This window comes from Pleurodeles waltl, chromosome 11 (genome assembly GCF_031143425.1).
Source record: "Pleurodeles waltl isolate 20211129_DDA chromosome 11, aPleWal1.hap1.20221129, whole genome shotgun sequence".
Lineage (NCBI taxonomy): Eukaryota > Metazoa > Chordata > Amphibia > Caudata > Salamandridae > Pleurodeles > Pleurodeles waltl.
The window spans coordinates 930,167,941-930,192,603 of NC_090450.1; the positions used below are offsets into that span (position 1 = coordinate 930,167,941).

A 24,663-nucleotide genomic window follows, 5' to 3' on the forward strand; every position below is an offset into this window, starting at 1 on the left:
TGGAACAGCAACAATATTTAGACTGGAATCGGGATCCTGAACTGGGAGAGGGTAAAATTCCTACACCATCCCAGAAATTCAAAGGCATAGACGTGGGAAGTAGTTTAGACACTTCCCCAGAGTGGGACTTACTACATCCAGGGGGCATACCTCCAATCTTGGGCTAAAATGTTGGACTTGCCTCTTCGGACAACAGAGGTCAAAATGGAATTTACTAACAGAAGTCCTTCATTCTTCGATATCCACTTCAGAGCCTTTATTACTATTCAATGCGGCCCTGACTGAGTCAGTGTTCGAGGTGTGGCAGAAGCCAGTGTCTGCTCCGTTCCAGAGTTGTTGATATATATTGCCAGGAGGTATAAAACAGCTGCAGGACATCTGGGGGGTTTTAAGTCAACATCTGGCTCTGGAGAGCTTGGTCGTCCAGGCTTCTTGTTCTTCAAGATCAGCCCCTGGTTCCATTAAGCAACTCTTGTGGATAGGGAATCAAAAACAATGGAACAATCTTCAAATAAGATCTTTTCTTCTTGTAGCATGGCCTTGAAATCAGTTGATGGATTCAGCCAGGGATGTGGTTCTCAAGTTACTGCAGGATGTTCAAGGCCATTTTACTGAACTCTTGAATGACAGTCAAGCTGCAGCAAAGCAGATGATACAATAAGGCCTTGATATGGCTGATTTGGTGGCCAGGGCCATGGGGACTTCAATTGCCACTAGGCGACATACTTGGTTGAGGGGCTCAGAATATTTTCCCAGATGTACAGTCCACCCTTATAGAATTGTCCTTTGACGGATCCAGCTGTTTAGTCCAAAGCAGATTCAGTCTTAGAAAGATTTAAAGAAAGTAAGGCAACATCAAAGTTATTTGGTTTTCAGCCCCTCTCAACGAGTTACAGACCACTGTGTAGGTTCAGGGGGGTTTGACCACAGCTCCTCCTTTCGAGGGAGGCAGTATTTTCAGCAGTCAGCCAATCCCATCTACAGAATCTATAGAGTAAGTGGCAGAGCTAAACTACGAGGTGCATCCCATCAGCCTTCTTCCTCCTCTTTTTCTACCTCCTCTGCTAATCTTTCAGGGAAGCAGCCCTGGTACCGCCATCTCAAGCGAGCACGCTTTACCTGTGGGGGGAGGTTGATTAATTTTTAACAAGAATGGAAGTCCATAACAACCGACAGTTGAGTATTGAGCATTGTGAAAAATGGATATGCCCTTCCATTCCAAGAGTTTCCCCCTCATTTTCCTTCCCAGCAAAGTTTTTGTTCACAAGAACATGTACTGCTGCTTCAGCAGGAGGTGCAAAATCAGTTTTTAAAGGGCACAATAGAGTTGGTTCCGGAGCAGGAAAGGGATAAGGATTGTTATTCAAGATATTTCCTGATTCCCAAAAAAGACGGTCATTTACGGGCTACCCTCGACCTGAGGATTTTTAATTTCTTCCTCAAACAGGAAAAATTTGAAATGCTGACCTTAGCACATATGCCTCTTGCCCTGGACAAAGAAGATTGGATGGTTGCCATGGATTTACAGGATAAGAAGACACTACTAGTTTGCCGTCCTTCTATTCGACCTTACTTCCGCACCTCGATTCTTCACAAAGGCGATGGCAATGGTTGCAACACATCTCAGATGGTGGGGGATATCAGTGTTCCCTTACCCAGACAATTGGTTGCTCAAAGCTAAGTCTCCTGAGTTGGTGCTGCAACACTTGCGTTTGACAACTCAACTGTTGATCAATCTAGGTTTTTCCATCAATATACCCAAATCTCACCTGGAGCCCTCTCCATGCACCCTGTTCACTGGGGCAGTACTGGACACCACAGTGAATCGTGCCTACCCTCCTCCTCAGAGGATTTAAGATATTCAGTCTATGATTCTGATATTTCAGAATGGAGCACTCGTTCCAGTCCTAAATGTCTTACGCCTGCTCAGTCTGTTCGCTTCCTGCATTCTGTTGGTAATTCATGTATGCTGGCACATGAGGGCACTACAGTGGTGCCTCCACAGGCAGTGGTTTCAACACAACGGAGATCTCAGAGAATCAGTCAAGATCTCCGGAGACACTGAGGTGGCTCTCCAATGGTGGGGTGTGGACAGCAATCTATCACAAGGAAAGCCATTTTGTCCACCACCACTAATCCACAGTGATCACGGATGCCTCTTCTCTACTGTGGGGAGCACTTAAGGGGATTTATTTGCTTACCTGATCAAACCTCCCTGTTTAAGTCTCCTATAGTTTTGAGGTTTCTTAAGGGGCTCACTAATATGTATCCCCCTACCCGTTTGTTATGCCTCAGTGGGATCCTAATTTAGTTGTAACCTTTCTTATGGGTGCTCAATTTGAGCCATTACATAGCTGCCTTTTAAGATTTGTTACTTTTAAATCAATATTTCTTGTAGCCATCACTTCAACTAGACGTGCTAATGAGTTACAGCCTTTAAGTGTTAAAGCCCCATTTACTACTTTTTATGCAGATAAAGTGGTTCTGAGAACCAGAGCTGCTTTCCTACCGAAGGTGGTGACTCCTTTCTATTACCCTTCCTACTTTTTACCCACCTTGTAGAAAAGTCCCTCTTCCTGGCATGGTTACCCCAACTTTTTGCCTGTTCTCAGTGTGCTTAGACTGTTTTCACTCAGATCCTTCTAACCAGGACCCCAGTAATTGTGCTCTCTCCTCTAAATGTGGTTGTTTTGGTCCTCTTCACACCCCACAATTGACATCCTGGAGTACCCCCGTATGTTTCTAGTATATGTTACTAAGGTACCCAGAGCATAGGTACACCAGGGGTCCCCCATGGGCTACAGCATGTATTATGCCATCCATGGGAGCCCATGCAAACTGTGTCTGCAGGCCTGCCATTTGCAGCCTGTGTGAAAAGGTGCATGCACCGTTTCACTGCTGGTCACTACACCAGGTCACTGTAAGTCACCCCTTTGATAGGCCCTTCCAGCCCTAAGGGCAGGGTGCAGGCCCCTGTGTGTGTGGGCACCCCTACAGGAGAAGAGGTACCCCCTACGAGCTTCAGTTGCAGGGAAGCCATTTTAGCTATGTACTGGCCATAGGTCACTACCTATGGTCCAGCTACATAATGGTAACTCCGAACCTAAGCATGTTTTGTATCAAACATGTCAGAATCATACACCAGTGTTGTTGCCTGTATTGGTGGCATGGTCCCATGCACTCTGGGGGCTCTTTAGAGGACACCCCAGTATTGCTCCTACCAGTCTTTCAAGGTCTGCAAGCAGCCCATGCTGCTGCAGCCCCTCAGACAAGATTCTGCCCTCCTGCTGCTTGACCAGCTCAAGCAGGGAAATGTAGGACAAATGATTTCCTGTGGCAGAAGGGTGCAAACTCTTCTCCTTTGGAAATAGGTGTTACAAGGCTGGGGGGGGTAGCCTCTCCACACCACCGGTTTCCTTTAAGGGCACATTTGGTGCCGATACAACCTCTCCTTGCAACATTGTTTCCGTGGCGCGCGTCAGCAACTTGCAACATTTCCATGGCTGGGAATCCTCTGTGGTCAGCAAGACTTCATCTGCAGCAAAGAAGCAAGAAGGAATCTCCCTTGGATTGAAGGAGTCACTCCCTTGCATCTGCAGGCACCTAAGGCAACAACGTTCGGCTTCTGGGATCTGCTGTCCTCTGGACCTGCGAAGATTCTCCATCACAGGTAGTGGTTCTGATGGGTCCTCTCTGCTTTCTATCCATCTTGGGAGATGGTTAGTCCTTGCCTCTTCCTCCAAGACAGAACCCCTGTGCACCGTGACTGTTGCAACAACCAAGACCTGTTGACTCCTACTCTGAGGGATCTCCAGGCTCCAAGTAGCCCTGGCTCCCAGCACTCTACCTCTTTAAGGACAGTCTCCTCTCTACTGCTCCAGCAATGTGGGACTCCTCTTCAGGTGTGCTGCCCGGCCTTACTGCAACTTACTGTGCCTGCTGCCAGTGGTTGCTTGTGAGGACTCCAACTGCTTCTGATGGCTCTCCTGTCTTCTGAGAGTCAGCCCGGACTCCCCTCCAAGGGTTGAGTCGCTAGGACCTCATTGCAAATCACCAGCAGCTCCAGTTGCATTTGCGTGTGCTTGTTGGTGGTCCTCCTGACCACTGACTCATCTGCAATCCGGTGGCTGTTAAGGGACACCAACAAGGTGACTTCATGGACGCCTCAGCAGCTCCTGGACTCCTCAGCTGGACTTCATCCACCACCATCGACCTGTATCTTCAACCACAGAAAGGTGGGCATTGCCTTCTGACCCACCTGGACACTCCTGTGTGGACTGTACTCTGTCCCCTTCTTTTGCAGGTCCTCTTCATCCAGAATCCACAGTTGGGCTCCACTGGGCCTGGTCCTGTTTTTGCAATATTTAATTTACGAGTCATCTTCTAGATACTTTCCTCTTGGGGTTCCACTCTCTCTCCCCTCCCCCCCCCCCCCCCTTGGCTAATGTAGGAAGTTGGCTCTGTATATACTATCTCAAAGTAAGAAATAGTGTGCAAAGAGTCCAAGGGTTCCCCTTAGAGGTAAGATAGTGGCAAAAGTAGATAATTCTAATGCTCTATTTTGTGGTAGTGTGGTCAAGCAGTAGGCTTATCAGAGGGTAGTGTTAAGCATTTGTTGTACACACACAGGCAATACATGAGGAACACACACTCAAAGACTTACTCCAGGCCAATAGGTTTTTATATAGAAAAATATATTTTCTTAGTTTATTTTAAGAACCACAGGTTCAAGATTTGAAATAAATACATAAAATGCAAGGTACTCCACACAGGTAAGTTAGGAACTTTGAATAAAAGCAATATCATATACAGTCTTTGTTAAAATGGCAATTAGCTATTTTAAAAGTGGACACAGTGCAAAAATCAACAGTTCCTGGGGGAGGTAAGTAAAGTTTAGCTTGTGAGGTAAGTAAGACACTTACAAGTCTCAGTTCCTGGGCATAGGCAGTCCACCGTTGGGGGTTCAGGGCAATCCCAAAGTTACCACACCAGCAGCTCAGGGCCGGTCAGTTGCAGAGGTCAAGGTCAAAGAGATGCCCAAAACACATAGGCGCCTATGGAGAACAGGGGTGCTCCGGTTCCAGTCTGCCAGCAGGTAAGTACCCGCGTCCTTGGGGGGCAGACCAGGGGGGTTTTGTAGAGCACTTGGGGGGGGGGACACAAGTAGGCACACAAAACACACCCTCAGCGGCACAGGGGCGGCCGGGTGCTGTGTGCAAAGCAGGCGTTGGGTTTTAGATAGGATTTAATGGAGGTACCCGGGGGTCACTCTAGCGGTGCAGGCAGGCACAGGGGGGGGCTTCTCGGGAAAGCCACCACCTGGGCTAGGCAGAGGGTCACCTGGGGGTCACTCCTGCACTGAGGTTCGGTTCCTTCAGGTCCTGGGGGCTGCGGGTGCAGTGCTGGTTCCAGGCGTCAGGTCCCTTGTTACAGGCAGTCGCGGTCAAGGGGAGCCTCTGGATTCTCTCTGCAGGCATTGCTGTGAGGGTCTAGGGGGTTGTCTAGGGCTACTCACGGGGTCGCAGTCGCCGGGGAGTCCTCCCTGTGGTGTTTGTTCTCTGGATCTCAAGCCGGGGGCGTCGGGTACAGTTTTTGTTAAAATGGCAGTAAGCTATTTTAAAAGTGGACACAGTGAAAAAATCAACAGTTCCTGGGGGAGGTAAGTAATGGTTATATTGTGAGGTAAGTAAAACACTTACAAGTCTCAGTTCCTGGGCATTGGCAGCCCACCGTTGGGGGTTCAGGGCAACCCCAAAGTTACCACACCAGCAGCTTAGGGCCGGTCAGGTGCAGAGGTCAAAGAGATGCCCAAAACACATAGGCGCCTATGGAAAACAGGGGTGCTCCGGTTCCAGTCTGCCAGCAGGTAAGTACCTGCTTCCCCCAGGGGGCAGACCAGGGGTGTTTTGTAGAGCACTGGGGGGGACACAAGTAGGCATACAAAACACACCCTCAAGGGAACAGGGGGAGCCGGGTGCAGTGTGCAAAGCAGGCGTCTGGTTTTGAATAGGTTTCAATGGAGGGACCCGGGGGTCACTCTAGCGGTGCAGGCAGGCACAGGGGGGGCTTCTCGGGACAGCCACCAACTGTGCTAGGCAGAGGGTCGCCTGGGGGTCACTCTTGCACTGAGGTTCGGTTCCTTCAGGTCCTGGGTGCAGTGCTTGGTCCAGGCGTCGGGTCCCTTCTTACAGGCAGTCGGGGTCAGGGGGAGCCTCTGGATGAATTGCTGTGAGGGCCTAGGGGGGTTGTCTCGGGCTACTCACAGGGTTGCAGTCGCCGGGGAGTCCTCCCTGTGGTGTTTGTTCTCTGGATCTCAAGCCGGGGGCGTCAGGTGCAGAGTGGGAAGTCTCACGCTTCCGGCGGGAACCGTGAAGTCTTTAAAAGTTGCAGAAAAGTTGCAAGATTGTTGCTGTTTCTTGAGCAGAGCCGCTGCTCACGGGAGTTTCTTGGTCCTTAGGTTCAGGGCAGTCCTCTGAGGCTTCAGAGGTTGCTGATCCCTGTTGGATGTGTCGCTGTTGCAGTTTTTCGAGTCAGGAGACAGGCCGGTAGGGCTTGGGCCAAATCAGTTGTCGTCTTCCGTCGTCTCTAGGTTTACAGGTCAGCAGTCCTTCTTCTTAGTTCAGGTTGCAGGAATCTGATTTCCTGGGTTCTGGGGTGCCTCTAAATACTAGATTTAGGGGTGTGTTTAGGTCTGGGAGGGCAGTAGCCAATGGCTACTGTCCTGGAGGGTGGCTACACCCTCTTTGTTCCTCATCCCTGTGGGGAGGGGGGCACATCCCTAATCCTATTGGGGGAATCCTCCAAAACTAAGATGGAGGATTTCTAAAGGCAGGGGTTACCTCAGCTCAGGAAACCTTAGGGGCTGTCCTAACTGGTAGGTGACTCCTCCTTGTTTTTCTCATTATCTCCTCCAGCCTTGCTGCCAAAAGTGGGGGCAGTGGCCGGAGGGGCGGGCATGTCCACTAGCTGGGATGCCCTGGGGCGCTGTAACAAAGGGGGTGAGCCTTTGAGGCTCACCGCCAGGTGTTACAGTTCCTGCAGGGGGAGGAGTTAAGCACCTCCACCCAGTGCAGGCTTTGTTCCTGGCCACAGAGTGACAAAGGCACTCTCCCCATGTGGCCAGCAACTCGTCTGGTTGTGGCAGGCTGGCAGAAACTGATCAGCCCCACACTAGAAGTCGGGTTGGTATTCAGGGGGCATCTCTAAGATGCCCTCTGGGTGCATGTTGCAATAAATTGCACACTGGCATCAGTGTGCATTTATTGTGCTGAGAAGTTTGATACCAAACTTCCCAGATTTCAGTGTAGCCATTATGAAACTGTGGAGTTTGTGTTTGACAAACTCCCAGACCATATACTCTGTATGGCTACCCTGCACTTACAATGTCTGCCCTCACCTGTGTTATAGTGCACCCTGCCTTAGGGCTGTAAGGCCTGCTAGAGGCGTGACTTACCTATGCCACAGGCAGTGTGAGGTTGGCATGGCACTCTGAGGGGAGTGCCTTTTCGACTTAGTCATTTTCTCCCCACCAGCACACACAAGCTGTGTCACAGTGTGCATGTGCTGAGTGAGGGGTCCCCAGGGTGGTATAAGACATGCTGCAGCCCTTAGAGACCTTCCCTGGCATCAGGGCCCTTGGTACCAGGGGTACCAGTCACAAGGGACTTACCTGGATGCCAGGGCTGTGCCAATTGTGGAAGCAAAGGTACAGTTTAGGGAAAGAACACTGGTGTTTGGGCCTGGTTAGCAGGGTCCCAGCACACTTTCAATCAAAACTTAGCATCAGCAAAGGCAAAAAGTTAGGGGGTAACCATGCCAAGGAGGCATTTCCTTACAGCTAACTGCTCCATATCCTCTGGTGGGGGACCAATTCTCGCATTCTACTTTTTTAGGATGTGGTTTGGCCCCTCTATAAGGCCCTTGCTATCTCATGGTATTTCCTAATACTTGTGTATATTTTGTGTGTACTTACTTCCAGAAGGGGGTTTGCCTATCGTAATCTAGTTGGTGTTCCTGTAATAGTGTACCTTCATTTTTGCAACACTGTGTGGTTCTTATCATGTGTGATAAGTTACTGTGTGACTACTGTGGTATTGCAAGTGCTTCACACTCCTCCTAGGTAAGTCTTGGCTTCTCACTACTGCTACCACTGATTTTCTACCGCATGTCGCGTGAAGGGAGTCTCCCTGAGCTCTGCTCAGTTTACTTTCTGACAGGATTTTTTCTCTCAGAGAACCCAGCTTTCCAGTGGACAATATGTCTCAACAGACTACGAAAGGTCTTTTCAGAGATTGTGGCAGTTGTGGGAAGAAGAGACTGCATGCTGATGATCCCCACAAGAAATGCATCTACTGCCTGCATCCAGATCACAAGATGAAAGACTGTAAGATCTGTTGCACCTTCAGTCAGCAAACCCTCAAGGACCGTGAGGGTAGGCTTTTGTTGTGGCTACAAAGACAGAAAGCCATGGAAAACCCGTCTTCCGATGAGTGAGACCTCATCTCATACTTTTCATTCCTTAAAAAGACCTGGAGAGAAGGGAAGACTGCAGAGCAACTGAAGAAAGTGGGTAAAAAGACAAAATATATACCTGTGGAGAAGCATAAGCGCCAAGAGACTGCTACCTCTGGATCAGAGACCCACTCAAAACTCTTGAAAAAGGTTCACTCAGAGCCTACTACGCCTGTGGGGAAAAAGGCACACACAAGAAGTGCCTCTCTGTCCCTGTCGCCGGCAAAGGACCTGGTAAGCCTCTCCTCAGATGCTGCCAAAAAAGGCCAGTCGACGACGACCCCGTCGATGACTGTGTCGACGGTCACGGCGACGACAGTGACGTCGATGTTTACGACGGCAGTGTCTCCGAAGATAATTATGTTGTTGCTGCTTTCATCAGCGACGATCATCACCGCCAAAATCTTTAAAAAGGCATCGTCGACGAAGACATCGTCGACGGCGGAAGCATCGTTGGTCCATCCATCGACGAAACACCTGTTGATGAGGTTGAAGAAGGCACCGTCGGCGAGCACACCAGCGACGATGGCACCGCCGACGAGAGAACCGTTGACGAGGGAACTGTCAACGACAAAAACTGAACTGTCGACGACAATATTGGATATTTTGTTGGCGCAACCATCGGCGATGATACCATCTTCTGGAGATTTGATGGTGCAGCAGGATTCAGCAAGATTCCTCCCTCTTTCTTTTATCACCATGGGGGATAAAACATCACCGATTCTTCCAAGGCATACTTCTCCGAGCAAGGTGTTGCCAAACCCTCCACAGTATCTCCCATATGATGACAAGGACATTTATTCTCAGGAGGACGGAATGTTTGGCGCAGCCAGTAGTCCATCGCAGCTGCATGTAAAATGCCAGGACTTGGATGAGGAGGATGAAGGGCAGGAACAGCACAACTATTCGTCAACTACATTATAGCAGGATCCATCATACCCAGCAGTGGAGGCAGAATCTTCCTTTCCCATGCCTAGATCCTTAGTATCAGATCTCCAGGATATGTTGATGGATTACTATCGAAGTTTCCACAGTCGACGCCTGTAACTCCATCCAGGCCTTACAGCCAGCAGACGCCTCTGCAAACTCCTGTGACCAGTCACCCGGGAACGCCACACAGAAGCGTTCCATTTGTTCACCAACCACAGTATGATTGTCTCTCTACAGATGACTAGAGGGAAGAAGGTGAGATAATGGAGGCATCTTCTAGTGAATGGGATGACTACCTCATCCCCACACCGTCACCACCGCCAGCAGTGCTGGTTGATTCACCCCCTGAGGACAGAGGGGGCTTTCATAATTTGATGGAGAGAGCGGCCAAGAGATTTGACTTGCCCATTATCTCTCAGGAAACGGATTGTTTCTTATATGACTTCAAAGAGATCAGTGAGGGCTATCCCGATAGGGGATTTCCTATGGCAGGAGGGGTTGAAGGCGATGAAAAATCCAGCAACAGTGCCTTCCCAAATGCTGAGGCTGGAAAAGAAATACAAAGCCCCTGATTACACCCCGGACTGCTTGGTGTTGCAACCGAAACTGGATTCGGTAATATCTCAAGCGGCGCGGCGTCGCTCTAAGAACCCTTCGGCATATATTGCATCACCTCCAGACAGGGACGGAAGGAGGTTGGACAATATTGGGAAGAGATTTTCCTTGGTGGCGGCAATCACAGTGAAGGTGGCTAACTCCTTGGTCATTTTGGTAAGGTATGATTGCCAGATGTGGGCGGACATGTCTGCATTTTTAGACCTCTTGCCTGAGGATGCCAAGTTGGAAGCAAGGAAGGTGCTGCAGCACACCGGCGAGGACTTTTTCGGGCTCAGATGACATCAGATGGAGTTGCATGTGGAGCCTTACTATTGTGACGTCCTCATCGACATGGAGAGCTAGAGAGAAAACATGTCTGTTGAATGCTGGCACATTGGGGTATTCAGAAGGTGAGGTATCCACAGGTATATACTGTATCCACCAGAAAAAGCATTACTGAAGGTAAGTAACTTGTTCCCTAAACCCCCTTCCTGGCACCAAGTATGTAATCTGCAGGAATAATTATGTCCATTAGAAAGAACTTTACAGAAGGTAAATAAATGATTATTTTAGCTTATGTGATCCAGTCTTGGCTGGACCTCTGCTTATACACTTTTATACCATTGATGGAAACCAAGATGTTTCAAGCCTAGCTACACCTGTAAACAAGTACCCATCAGTAAAATGAAGAGTACATTTGACAATAATAGTTTAAATCTTTTCTCTTTCCAATCTAGAGATATTTATGTGTTGTATGGAATAGACTCTTTAAGGCTAGTGCCAGCTTTTTAATGGAAGTTTAACTAAAGTCTATTTTTGTTATTTTTGCAGGGTTATTTGAAAAACATAAGTTGCTGCTTTCATTCAACATGACAATAAAGATTGAACAAGCAGACAACAGAGTGCCACAAGATGAACTTGAATTCTTTTTAAAAGGTAACAAACTTAAGTAACAGATGACAAAAATCTATTTTCTGAAAATAGTCTCCAAACATTTGGCATGCATTGGTGATACACACCTTTTGTTATTTTTATTTTTTTTCCCTTCAGCCCTACCGTCTGCAACAACTACCGGTCACATCTTTTGTGAACCTGTCAATTTCAAACATATTTTGTGACACTCTTATCTTTATTCCATTGCTTGTCAAGATATCCTTCTATGCTTTTTGCTGTGTTTCCTTTACATTGCCTACAAATTCCAGTGCCAAAACATGTATTCTAATGGATATTGCTATCGCTGCATATTCTTTATCTTTAAAAGTAGCTCAAGTTGTCTTTTGGCTCCCAGAAACGACTACACCAGGAGTTTCATTTCTGTACAGGATATCACCCAAACCACACCATTCAAACATGACATTATCCTAATGAATACATGGCACCTCACATCTAACCACTTAATTTCTATTATTTACACACCAGTTTAATGACTCTGGAACTAGCGGAGGAGCCATGTCCAACAGTTCCAATGAATGCGGAAGTTTGATTTTTATTTGGTCTTTTTTGTCATTGTGCTCCTAAAACACACAGGAGACATTTATAGTGAAAAGGTAAGTGCAGAAGGGAATGTCAAAGACTGATTCCCATGTATATGGTGCTTAAAATACCATCATGGCATTTGAACTTTCAAGGTTTTCTTGGCATGGTCTGAACAAACCTGCCAGTCTAGGTACTATAACTTCTCCTTCTCGTAACTCTGAGAATAAAGCTCAACCAGTTCTGGAAATGTCTGAAAAACATATTTTATGTAGTGTTACCTGTGGACTTGTGGGGGTAGGTAGATTGGAGTTGGTTACTACGGTGGTTGAATCTACTTTGTGGATGCACTATTAGACATGGAAGTTTAAAAGATATAAGGAATATATCACGCAAATCAGTTCTTGGAGAGAGTGCAGGTGTATTATATCCCAAATTACTTGCTCCTGAAGAATGTAAGCCAGTATAGAATGCTGTTTAAACTGCTGACAGCGATGAAACTGCTGTATAGATAGAGGTGATCCCTCAACCGCCCGCAATCAAAACTTACTGTATCAAAAAATCTTTGATTCATTGATATGGTGATGAGCACTTCTGTAAAGAATGCATTTCCACCATTTGAGAGAGTTTGTACATAAAGCAGAAGATACCTTTCACCACCCTTGACATTAATGTCTAGATAGCTCCTTCTTAGAGGGTTATAAGCCTAATGGCATCTAGCTTTCCTCTGGTACATCCGGCAAATCTGGTAATGAGGTCACAGCAGTGATATTTCAAGAAATTTTCAAGAAAAGATAGACACAACATTGGGGTGACTTTACAGATTGTCTGATGGTCAGGGAGAATGTCTGCCAGGTGGACTCTGTGTTTAAAGTTACTGTTCCAGAACTTCCAGTCAACTAGCAAAAAATATGTTAAGTGGAGGAGTAAATATCAAGCAACCTAATGTGAGTGATCTTTGCTCAGTATTTGAGAGATAGTTTCACATTTTCAATGATCAGTTTGGCTCTAACTGTTGTTTTTTTTCCTCGGGACAAGGCAAGTAGGATCTGTTGTTGATGAAACATAACGGTGTTTTGCACAAACTATATTAGCCAGTCTGGGGGAGTGGAAACCTTGAGGTTGTGCTGTCAATGAAACTGTAGCCCTGGACAGTTGCTAAGGACATCCACAAACATGCTGCCATGATTAAAAAATATTTTTCAAAATAATTATTTATTTTTAAAGGGAACAGTGGAAACATTCATTATACCATACACAGACACAGTTAGTCTATGTATCTGACTATTGAAGATTTTCCAACTGACTGAATTAGTTACTATCTTGACTCAAGTATTGGTAAACCTAACTGAGGCTTCCAATAAACAAGCCTTTCACCTCCTTCATTGCAGGTTTAAGTGGTCAGTGCTCATCTTGGCAGAGATTTGGATGTGGTCTGAGGTTGGGTTTTGGCTAGTGGCTCACACTCGCGCCCAGATTACTTTTTAAAACGTGTTTTGTGCTGTGCAGGAAAGATCTCTAATCAGTGACCTCCCAATATGGAAAAACCCCTAAGTCTAAAGGAAGTGGAACTTAAAACTACAATTTAAAAATGTCAAATTGGCCAATAACATACTTTGTTTTACAATTACTAGTTTGAGATCTAATTCAATAGTACTTACATGCTATTTTATGTTATCAGTCTTAAATATGTTCTATTCTTCCCTTCAGGATGAGGTCATGATAACTTGCCTTACTATTATGGAATTATATACTCAATGTTTGCTAATGAATTACAAATGCAAAAATACTGGCATGCATTCATATGCAAATTTCGTACGCATACATGCATTTTAATTTTTCATCTCAGTGTCTCAGCCGATGTGCATCAAAACCTACATTTCTTTCCCAGTGCTACAGTTTTCAGGTCATTCATTGCCCTGAATTAAAAACCTACATGCAACACATTAAATGTGAAATGGAAGTATTGGTTTGTTAGGGGGTATGGGATCTGTTCTGCTTAAACTATTGACATGAGTTACTGTTTCTTCTCAGAAGGGATGTTTTTCACAAATGCCTTCACTTATTGTAAAGAGTCTTTCCTGTGGGAGGAAGGAGGTTGTTCCTGACCCACATTTTGCGTGTGTGGAATGCCTACCCTCCTCAAATTCGATTGAAGAATGCAAATGCATGTTTTGACAGAAACTGATAAAGAAGAGAATAACCTGAGAGGGGAGCTGGAACATCTCAGTGCAGGGGAAGAGGGAAAGGAACACCACAGCCAAGCTAGAAGTGTTCCTGTTCTGCTGCATCTGCGCACCCTTGTGGCAAAAACTCCTGAAGTGGAAGTTCGAGGGACAATATGCAGTGTCACATCTTGATGTTGTGGCATGGTTTGGCACTGACATCAAAGGGTAGCTCTGCCGCAGATGCAACATCAGTACCAAGAGCAGCCCATTCACCAAAGAAATCGTCTTGCATAGTTCGCAGCTGTAGGAGGCTGGCCTGGTTTGTAGTGGGTACCTTGGGTACTTACACCTTATACCAGGTCCAGTTATCCCTTATTAGTAAAATGTAGTAGTGTTCTAGCAGCTCAGGCTGATAGAGGTAGCTGTAGCAGAGCAGCTTAGGCTGAACTAGGAGACATGCAAAGCTCCTGCAATACCTCTATAGTTACTCAGTACTTACACACAATAAAAGACAATAATAAGGTGCTTTATTTTAGTGACACAAGGCCAAAAATATCTATATATATAAGGTAATACTCCTTCTGGAGGTAAGCATTATACACAATATGTACACTAGACACCAAAACAAGGTAAATAAATAGTCATAGGATAGTGCAAACAATAGGAAACACCATAGAATGCAATAGGACGAAATAGGTCTAGGGGCAACACAAAACATATACTAAGAAAGTGGAATGCGAATCACGAATTCCCCCCTAGACAAGTGTTGTGTGTATGAATTGCTGGGAGTGTAAGAAAACCACAAAAGTGAATAAAATACCACACCCCAGAGCCCACGAAAGTAGGAGTAAAGTACTGCAAGTTCCTTAGGACAAACTACAGGTCGTGATTAGAGTTATTGCAAGAACCAAGCAAGACTGCAAGCAACAAATGGTGGATTCCTGGACCTGAAGACATGTAAAGAGAGGAGACCAAGTCCAGAAGTTGCAGAAGATTCCAGGAAGGACAGGAGCCCCTGCCAACCTAGATGATGGTGCAAAAGAAGATGCTGCAGTTGAAAGAAGTCTGCAGAAGAGCACCAGAGAAGATGGCTGCGGGTTCACACGTGATGCAAATGATGTCCCACGTGAAGATATTGGATGCAGGCAAGTTGCAGCGCTGGATTCGTCCAACAAGCCTTGGTTCAAGCAGTGTCGTGGATTGCATCAAAATGGTGCTACCTGGACCCAGGAGGGACCTAGGGGCCTTAACTCGGACTGAGGAGGCAGAGGGGGCTCCAAACTCTGGAGGGAACCCACAGATAACCAGGTAGCACCCACAGAGGTCCCAGAACACGGGGACAAAGAAGGTGCAAATTGCGGTTGCTGCAGCACTACAAAGGAATGTCCCACGCTGCCGGAGAACAACTCAGCGAGTTGAGCGTCGCAGGATAGAGTGCTGGGGACCTGGGCCAGGCTGTGCACAAAAGATTCTTGCAAACAGTGCACAGAGGCCCCAGGAGGTGACAAGGACGCGGTGCACAGGGGTACTGTTGCAAACAGAGAAGGGGTCCACCACCTGTGTTCCAAGGAGCACACTCGCCAGGAGAGGAGTCCAAGAGAACCAGTCATCGTCTTAGAAGGTGCCTGCTGGAGCAGGGAAGTGACTCCGTCACTCCACATGAGATTTCTTCAGTCCTTCTGGTGCAGAGTGAAGACAGGGAGTTCACAGTGTGTGCGCACTGTGGAAACTGTTGCAGTTGCTGGCTGGAGCTGAAGTTGCAAAGTCGAAGTAGCCCTTCTGAACGCTTTGTTGCAGTTACAGCGGTTCCTGGAGCAGTCTGTGGTCGATCTGAGGTCAGAGGATGAAGCAGTGGTTGCAGAAGATTCCTGATGGAAACTTGCAAGCAGTATCTGAAGAGGAACCCAAAGGAGACACCCTAAATCGCCCTGAGAGGGGGATTGACTACATAACCAGGTATGGACCTATCAGGAGGGGTCTCTGACGTCACCTGCTGGCACTGGCCTCTCAGAGGCCTCCAGAGTGCCCCCACACCTTGGAAAACAAGATGGCTGAGATCTGGGATACACTGGAGGAGCTCTGGGCACCACTCCTGGGGTGGTGATGGACAGGGGAGTGGTCACTCCCCTTTCCTTTGTCCAGTTTCATGCCAGAGCAGGGACTGGGGGTCCCTGAAACCGTTTAGACTGGCTAATGCAAGGAGAGCACCATCTGTGCCCTTCAAAGCATTTCCAGAGGCTCTGGGAGGCTACCCCTCCCAAGCCTGTAACGCCTATTTCCAAAGGGAGAGGGTGTAACACCCTCCTCCCAAAGGAAATGCTTTGTTCTGCCTTCCTGGGACTGAGCTGCTCAGACCCCAGGAGGGCAGAACCCTGTCTGTGAGTTGGCATCAGCTGTAACAGTAGTGCAAGCCTCAGAGAGCTGGTTTGGCAGTACTGGGGGTCCATGGTGGAGCCCCCAGGATACATGGAATTGACTCCCTAATACCAGATGTGGAATGGGGGGGACAATTCCATGATTTTAGACACCTTACATGGCCATATTCGGAGTTACCATTGTGAAGCTACATATAGGAATTGACCTATATGTAGTGCACATGTGTAATGGCGTCCCCGCACTCACAAAGTCCGGGGATTTGGCCCTGGACAGCGTGGGGCCACTTTTGCTAGTGCAAGGGTGCCCTCACACTTAGTAACTTTGCACCTAGCCTTCAGTAAATGAAGGTTAGCCATATAGGTGACTTACAAGTTACTTAAGTGCAGTGAAAATGGCGGTGAAATAGTGTGTGCACTATTTCACGCAGGCTGCAGTGGCAGTCCTGTGAAATGGTTTGTTTGAGCTCCTTATGGCTGGCAAAGAAATGCTGCAGCCCATAAGGATCTCCTGAAACCCCAATGCCCTGGGTACCTAGGTACCATATACTAGGGACTTATAAGGGGGGGTCCAGTGTGCCAATTGGAATTGGTAAATGAAGTCACTAGACTATAGTGACAGATTTAGAAGTAGAGAGACCATAAGCACTGAGGTTCTGGTTGGCATAGCCTCAGTGACACAGTTAAGCACTACTGACAACACACACATGGGCCACAAACTATGAGCACTGGGGTCCTGGCTAGGAGGATCCCAGTGGGACAGGCAAAACACACTGACATATAGGGTGTTCACTATGAGCACTGGGGTCCTGGCTAGCAGGATCCCAGTGACACAGTAAAAACACACTGACACACACTCACAAACAGGCCAAAAGGTGGGGTAACCATGCTAGTAAGAGGCTACTTTCTCACAGCAGCCTACTGTAGCAGAAGTATTTGCCATTTGGATACGTACTTTAAAGCATTCTGTGTTGAGACACTCTCAATGACAATTGAGAGAATCGATATTGAGTCGATTGCTATCAGTTCTACCTATGATAGTAATTTGACTATTCCACCTGCACCTGTGATCATTCAAAGTGGCATTTCTATGTGATTTATTAGGAAGATGCCACTGGCTCCAGCACATGTATCATCAACTTCTGCGGCCCTGGATCATCTCAATCCACCTCCTCTTAATACACGCTTTCCAAGAGGAGAAGAAAGTCACTTTCTTCTTCCCTTTGTAGACAGTGCTTGTCATATATTTGGTATACGCCTACATCACCGGCCTGTTCATCCTCAAGACAATCGCCTAGAGATGATATACCCATCTTCCAGGATGTGCTTCTGAGTGGGATAGCAAAGCTAAATGTGCAGGCTGAGACTCCTCAATCTATACAGGGAGTGCAGAATTATTAGGCAAATTAGTATTTTGACCACATCATCCTCTTTATGCATGTTGTCTTACTCCAAGCTGTATAGGCTCGAAAGCCTACTACCAATTAAGCATATTAGGTGATGTGCATCTCTGTAATGAGAAGGGGTGTGGTCTAATGACATCAACACCCTATATCAGGTGTGCATAATTATTAGGCAACTTCCTTTCCTTTGGCAAAATGGGTCAAAAGAAGGACTTGACAGGCTCAGAAAAGTCAAAAATAGTGAGATATCTTGCAGAGGGATGCAGCACTCTTAAAATTGCAAAGCTTCTGAAGCGTGATCATCGAACAATCAAGCGTTTCATTCAAAATAGTCAACAGGGTCGCAAGAAGCGTGTGGAAAAACCAAGGCGCAAAATAACTGCCCATGAACTGAGAAAAGTCAAGCGTGCAGCTGCCACGATGCCACTTGCCACCAGTTTGGCCATATTTCAGAGCTGCAACATCACTGGAGTGCCCAAAAGCACAAGGTGTGCAATACTCAGAGACATGGCCAAGGTAAGAAAGGCTGAAAGACGACCACCACTGAACAAGACACACAAGCTGAAACGTCAAGACTGGGCCAAGAAATATCTCAAGACTGATTTTTCTAAGGTTTTATGGACTGATGAAATGAGAGTGAGTCTTGATGGGCCAGATGGATGGGCCCGTGGCTGGATTGGTAAAGGGCAGAGAGCTCCAGTCCGACTCAGACGCCAGCAAGGTGGAGGTGGAGTACTGGTTTGGGCTGGTATCATCAAAGATGAGCTTGTGGGGCCTTTTCGGGTTGAGGATGGAGTCAAGCTCAACTCCCAGTCCTACTGCCAGTTCCTGGAAGACACCTTCTTCAAGCAGTGGTACAGGAAGAAGTCTGCATCCTTCAAGAAAAACATGATTTTCATGCAGGACAATGCTCCATCACACGCGTCCAAGTACTCCACAGCGTGGCTGGCAAGAAAGGGTATAAAAGAAGGAAATCTAATGACATGGCCTCCTTGTTCACCTGATCTGAACCCCATTGAGAACCTGTGGTCCATCATCAAATGTGAGATTTACAAGGAGGGAAAACAGTACACCTCTCTGAACAGTGTCTGGGAGGCTGTGGTTGCTGCTGCACGCAATGTTGATGGTGAACAGATCAAAATACTGACAGAATCCATGGATGGCAGGCTTTTGAGTGTCCTTGCAAAGAAAGGTGGCTATATTGGTCACTGATTTGTTTTTGTTTTGTTTTTGAATGTCAGAAATGTATATTTGTGAATGTTGAGATGTTATATTGGTTTCACTGGTAATGATAAATAATTGAAATGGGTATATATTTTTTTTTGTTAAGTTGCCTAATAATTATGCACAGTGATAGTCACCTGCACACACAGATATCCCCCTAACATAGCTAAAACTAAAAACAAACTAAAAACTACTTCCAAAAATATTCAGTTTTGATATTAATGAGTTTTTTGGGTTCATTGAGAACATGGTTGTTGTTCAATAATAAGATTAATCCTCAAAAATACAACTTGCCTAATAATTCTGCACTCCCTGTAGTCTCTGAACCTGATTTAGAGTTTTTCGGATGAGTTACTCCATTAGAAATGCTCACCTTGTTACATGTACCATAGGATATAATACACTTTTAATTAGGTAAACAGTATATCTGGCACAATTGTAATGAGGTAATCCATGTGCCTAACTTTGTCAGGCCTGGTCCTGCAGGCATTCTTTCATTATCATCACATGGGTAGCAAATCTTCTCCTACGGGAAGTCCAAGTCACACTCCAAACCGCCACTTACAGTCCCTTGTACATCAGTCTGCTTGAAAGGAGTGCTTCAGTCATCTCTGAGAGTGGCAGAAAATAGCAGCCAACTGATGTGTCCTACAACTAATACAAAATGGCCACACTCTTCAATTCCAGTTCTCTCTTCTGTCAGTCTCTCCAAAGCCTGCACCATAAAATCAGCTGCAGTTACTATGGAAGGAAGTAACACCACTTCTGCAAAAATATGTAGTGGAGCCTGGTCCATTCGAAGAGGGAAAGTCACTGCTGCATTGCGTGTAATGCACATCAGCTCCCAGAAATCAGAATCCAACCTTGTCATAATACTCTATCTAGAAGCGATGGTAAACAAAAAATGCAGAAAAGCATATTCTTCTGCAGAGCAGCCTATAGTAGAGACTAAGAATGCCAACCTACATTCTGTTATCCTTTCATAAACTCTGCTCAGACTCAACCATTTCTGTAAAAAACAGAAGAGAGGGAGAGCATGGGGCAAAAATCACAGCTTTTATTAAAATAAAAAGTTAAGGAGACATCCAAATGCATTATTAGCCAATAGGCTGCATTAAATGTAATAACAAGGAAATACTGGCACTGTGCCTTTAAGACCTCCAGGACCTACTGTATCCCATCATGCCTCAGAGGTAACTGTTAAGTGACAGTTCGGTCAGTTCGTTTTTTCCTGCTCCATCAGTGAGGATCCCTGAGGCTTAGCTGTTCAGTTTAAGGATTGCCTTTTTACTCAACAGTTTAAAATACGCTGTGTACTTTTAATGCACTGAAAATATTTTCTTTTCAGTCACAAAATGCCATCTTTATTCAATAACTGGCCTTCTTGTGGTAGGATATAGCACTGTTTAACCCACACTTAGTGTAGATTGTCTGATTGCCTTCTTTACACTGTACTGAGACACCTATGTGCTCCCCGTCAGCGTCGTCGTCGAGGTGCCCGGTACCACGTTCATTGATGTCAAAGAGGCCAACGATGGAACAGTCGCCGTCGAAACATTGGATGAAGACACCATCAACTAAGAAACAGCTGACGTTGAGACATCATTCCTCAGAATCAAGACACTCAAGACTCCACCATTACAACGTCAAAGCATCTATCGATGTCAATACAGCCATCCTAGTCAAGAAAGAGATGTCACACAGCGACACTTTCGACGTTGCATTCAAGGATATTGACATTGAAAAGCCAATCCTTATCTCTAGAAGTCACAATTGTATCTACTGTGACTACTCCAATGGCACCCACACTCCAGGAAATTCACCATAAACAGAGTCACATTCACCAGAGTCCAGGGTCTGATTACTCTCAGATTTACTCACCATACACCCTCACCTCAACGTACTTTGAGTTGCCACTAGCGACAGGTTCCTGGCTAGAAGCCAATGCCAGATTGTCTTAGCCTCTCTGGATAAAATCCTGGACCTGGTGCCTCCTTGTTTGTTCACGTAGTACATAGTGGCCACGTTGTCCGTCTGGAGGAGGAGAGTTTCCGCTCTCAGAGAGGGAAGGAAGGCTTTGAGCGCAAGGTGGACTGCGCGAAGTTCCAGCAGGTTGATATGATAGAGACTCTCTCTCCGTGACCACTTGCCTTGGACTCGAAGATGTTCCATGTGCGCTCCCCATCCGAGCAGCGACGCATCTGTTACGATGGTTTGAGCTGGAGGCTGTTGTTGGAACGGAATCCCCACCAAGAGATTGCTGGGTAAACACCACCACTTGAGGGACTGTAGGGCGTGGGGAGAAAGGAGGACTTTGCTCTCCCAATCGTCCATCAGTTGACACCACTGATCCTCCAGGTTTTCCTGTAATGGTCTCATATGGAGGCGAGCATTGGGAACGAGATGGATACAAGACGCCATCGAGCCCAGTAGAGAAGCTATTACTCTTGCAGTGGTCTGTGGAGTTTCCTGCAGTTGTTTGCACTTTTGGAGAATCGATAATCGTCGTTCCTCCGAAGGAAACACCTTTCCTAGATTGGTATCTATAATGGCCCCTAAGTAATGCAACCTCTGAACAGGTGTTGCTGTGGATTTCAGGAGATTGACTTGAAGACCTAGCTTCTGCAACAGCTGTAGAGTCCATTTGAAATGTTGTTGCGCCTCTAGATAACTGGAAGCCTTTATGAGCCAATCGTCTAGATAGGGGTAGACAAATATTCGATGTTTCCTCAAGTGGGCGGCTACCACCGCCATGCATTTGGAAAAAGTTCTCGGCGCTGATTTGAGGCCCAAGGGCAGAACCGCAAATTGGTAATGACGTTTTCCGACGGTGAACCTTAGGAATTTTCGATGTTTCTTGGTCACCGGAATATGAAAGTAAACGTCGCAAAGGTCTATTGCACAGAGCCAGTCGCCCTGACGAAGATGTGGGTAAATTTGGTGCAAGGATAGCATCCTGAATTTCTCTTTGCGAATCCACTTGTTTGCTGTCCTTAGATCTAAAATGGGACGAAACTCTTGCTTGTCTTTTTTGGGCACAAGGAAATACCTAGAATAAATCCCCTTCCCTTCCCTTGCTGGCTGATCGGGACGGGTTCTATGGCTCTTTTTTGTAATAGAATGGTGACTTCTAACTGAAGAGCTTCGAGGTGGTGGCTGGCTGTTTTGGGTGGAACAGATGGTGGAGGACTGGTGAATCTGAGAGCGTAACCATGTCTCACAATATTCAATACCCAGGCGTCTGATGTGATGTGTAGCCACTCGTCCAGATGATTTGAGATACTTCCCCCTACCGGAGTGGATAACGGAGGAGGGGGAAGCGAAGATTCAGGGCTTAGACGCGGGAGCCTGTCAAGTTGTCCGAGTTTGAGGTGTTGAACGACCCCTTGTCGACCTTCGTTGTGTGGAGAAGCCCCTTTGATGCTGCTGCTGTTGCTGTTGTTGGGGCCGTGAAGACATCCAGTGTGAAGTCTGATACCTGTGGGTGAACAGTCTTCGTTGATATGGACGGAATACCTTTCGTTGTTCTTTCGGTCGTTCCATGCCAACCGCTTTCAGGGTATCCAGCTCAGACTTCATTCTGGCCATCTCGTCATCGGCATGAGAACCGAACAAAGTGGAGCTTGAGAAAGGTAAATTTTGTATTCTCTGCTGTGCTTCTGGCTTAAGAGATGTAAGTCGTAACCATGCATGTCTTCTGAGTGCTATTCCGTGAGCATAGTTATGTGCGGATAGTACCGAAGAATCCGCCGCAGCACTTATTACTTGGTTAGAAACCATGGCTCCCTCACCCACGACCTCCAGGAAATCTTCCCTTTTGTCCTTAGGAAGATGTTCCGCAAACTGCAGTATAGAGTCCCAGAGGGCCCGATCGTATCTCCCTAATAAAGCAGTGGTGCTGGCTGCTTTCATCGTGATGGCTGCAGTAGAGCATACTTTTCGTCCTGCAGCATCAATCTTTCTGCTCTCTTTATCTGGAGGTGAAGAGGAAGACGGTGATGTAGAATGCAATTTCTTTGCCGCTACTATAACCACTGAGTCCGGTACTGGGTCCGACCTCAAGAATAGAGGATCTTGTTCTGGTGGACAATATTTCTTAATAAGTCTGGAAGGAGCAGACTTCGTTGCGGCCGGTGTAAGAAAAGTATCCATTGCCGGTTCAATAAGACCCGGAACCAGTGGAAGCAAAGGTCTCGAAGATGTCCTGTGATGTAAGGTCTCGAAGATTACTGACGTCGACGGGGCCGGTACAGCCAGCGGGATATTTAGTTTGGTTGCCCCTCGCACTAAGACCTCCTGGAATGTATTCACATCATCTATGGGGGACACTCTCGGGGACGGTGAGTCCGATAGGGTTGGAGAGTAGTCCCGTGTAGACGAAGAAGAATGTCTATGATGTGAATGCTGAGATCTCTGTCGTGATTCATGACGATGGTGCCGAGAGGAAGATGAACGTCTAGAGGAATGTCCAGAACGCCTTACAGATCGCATTGGAGTCCTCAGAACAGACTCTGAAGGAGGAGCCGGAAGAGGAGCCGTAGGTGTTACCGGTGTCTGCGGCAACGGCGACTGTCGAGGAGAGAGTTGTGGAGACGCTGGAAGCAGGATGAGTGAGGCCGAGGATTCCGACGTTGTATAAACCCTTCTAGGTCTCTTTGATTGTCACCTCGACGTCGACACACTGCTCGACGTCGAAGTGCGGTGACGGCGAGTGCCTCTTGACGTCGATTCCTCTCGCTGTTGAGAACCTCTCGACGACGACCCTCGACGTCGCTGTGGTGACGGCGAACGTCTCCGACGGCGAGCACTCTCCCTCAACGTCGATCGTCCTCGCCGTGTCGACGGCGAGCTGGACGCAGATCTCCTCGGCGTGGAACGTCCTCGCCGTGTCGACGGCGACCCAGATCCTTTCGACGGCGAGTGTCCACGCCGTCTCGACGCCGAAATGGTTGTCGACGGCGAACGATGTCTCTTCCTCGCCGGTGAACCACTCCTCGACGGCGAGCATGTTGGCGCCGTTCCCTGTCTCGACGTCGACGTCCTCGACGTCGTCGGAGACCTGTGCTGTTTTTGAGCAGGTCTGGTAGGAGTTATGGAGGAAACAGGTTGAGCCCTGGTAGAAGACTGACCTTCTCCTCGCTCTGTGGTAGAATGACCACTTTTTCTCCTGTCCTCTCTCGCCTGAAGTCAGATTTTCTCCCTATCACGAAGAGTTCTTCTGGAGAAAGTTTTTACAGATGTCACACGACTCCGGTATGTGGCTGGATGGAAGACAAATTATACAGACCCGATGTGGATCTGTTTTAGCCTTTTTTCTGCCACAAGAAGGACATTTGTCAAAAAGTGAAGGCATTTCTAAACTAGAAAAACCTCAAAATTCTGTCAGAATTTAACAGAAAATAGTAGGAAATGATCACTCAATGTTAAAAACGTCGAGTGAAATTGAAATTCAAAAGATTTTTAATGAATTTCTGTCACAAAAAGGCTTTGTGAGGTAGAGCTCAATGCTTCAGGGTCCTGTCAGAAAGGAGCCGGAAAAAAGAACTGAGGCAACTGCCTTTTGCTGTGCATGATGGGAAACAGGAAGACTTTACTTTCTTAAAGGCACAGCTCTATTTACATTCTGTATAATGGCAGCCTATGGGCTACACTGCCCTGCATTTTTTCTATTCTCATGAGAGGTGTAAATAGAATATGAGAATGTATTTGTTATTACATTTCTAGAATAAATAGATGTTTAAAGGTGTATTTACACTACAACTGTTTTTCTTTTTAACAATTTGGCCTGTGTAGCTGTTCACATAGGCTGCACATTGTTATTCTTAAGTGTTTTTTGAAAGACCTTTTTTCAAAGGGCTGGTATTTGCACTTAAGAATATACTTCACATCAGTGCTCCGGGGTCCCCGCAGGCGCGCGGAACTATTCAGTGCTTATGACTATCATGGAAATACCCCTACGAGAGAACTGGAGTTACAGGTAAGAAA

At 46.8% G+C, this 24,663-nt stretch overlaps 1 protein-coding gene across 1 annotated transcript in view; it reads left to right on the forward strand.

Annotated features, from left to right (window-relative positions):
- The window catches only part of DNAH10 (dynein axonemal heavy chain 10), a 1,282,131-nt gene that overhangs the window by 1,161,309 nt on the left and 96,159 nt on the right, over positions 1-24,663 (forward strand). The window contains exon 66 of the mRNA XM_069215014.1: positions 10,870-10,974. Within this exon, the coding sequence (XP_069071115.1) occupies positions 10,870-10,974 (105 nt within the window). The remainder of the gene's footprint in view (positions 1-10,869; positions 10,975-24,663) is intronic.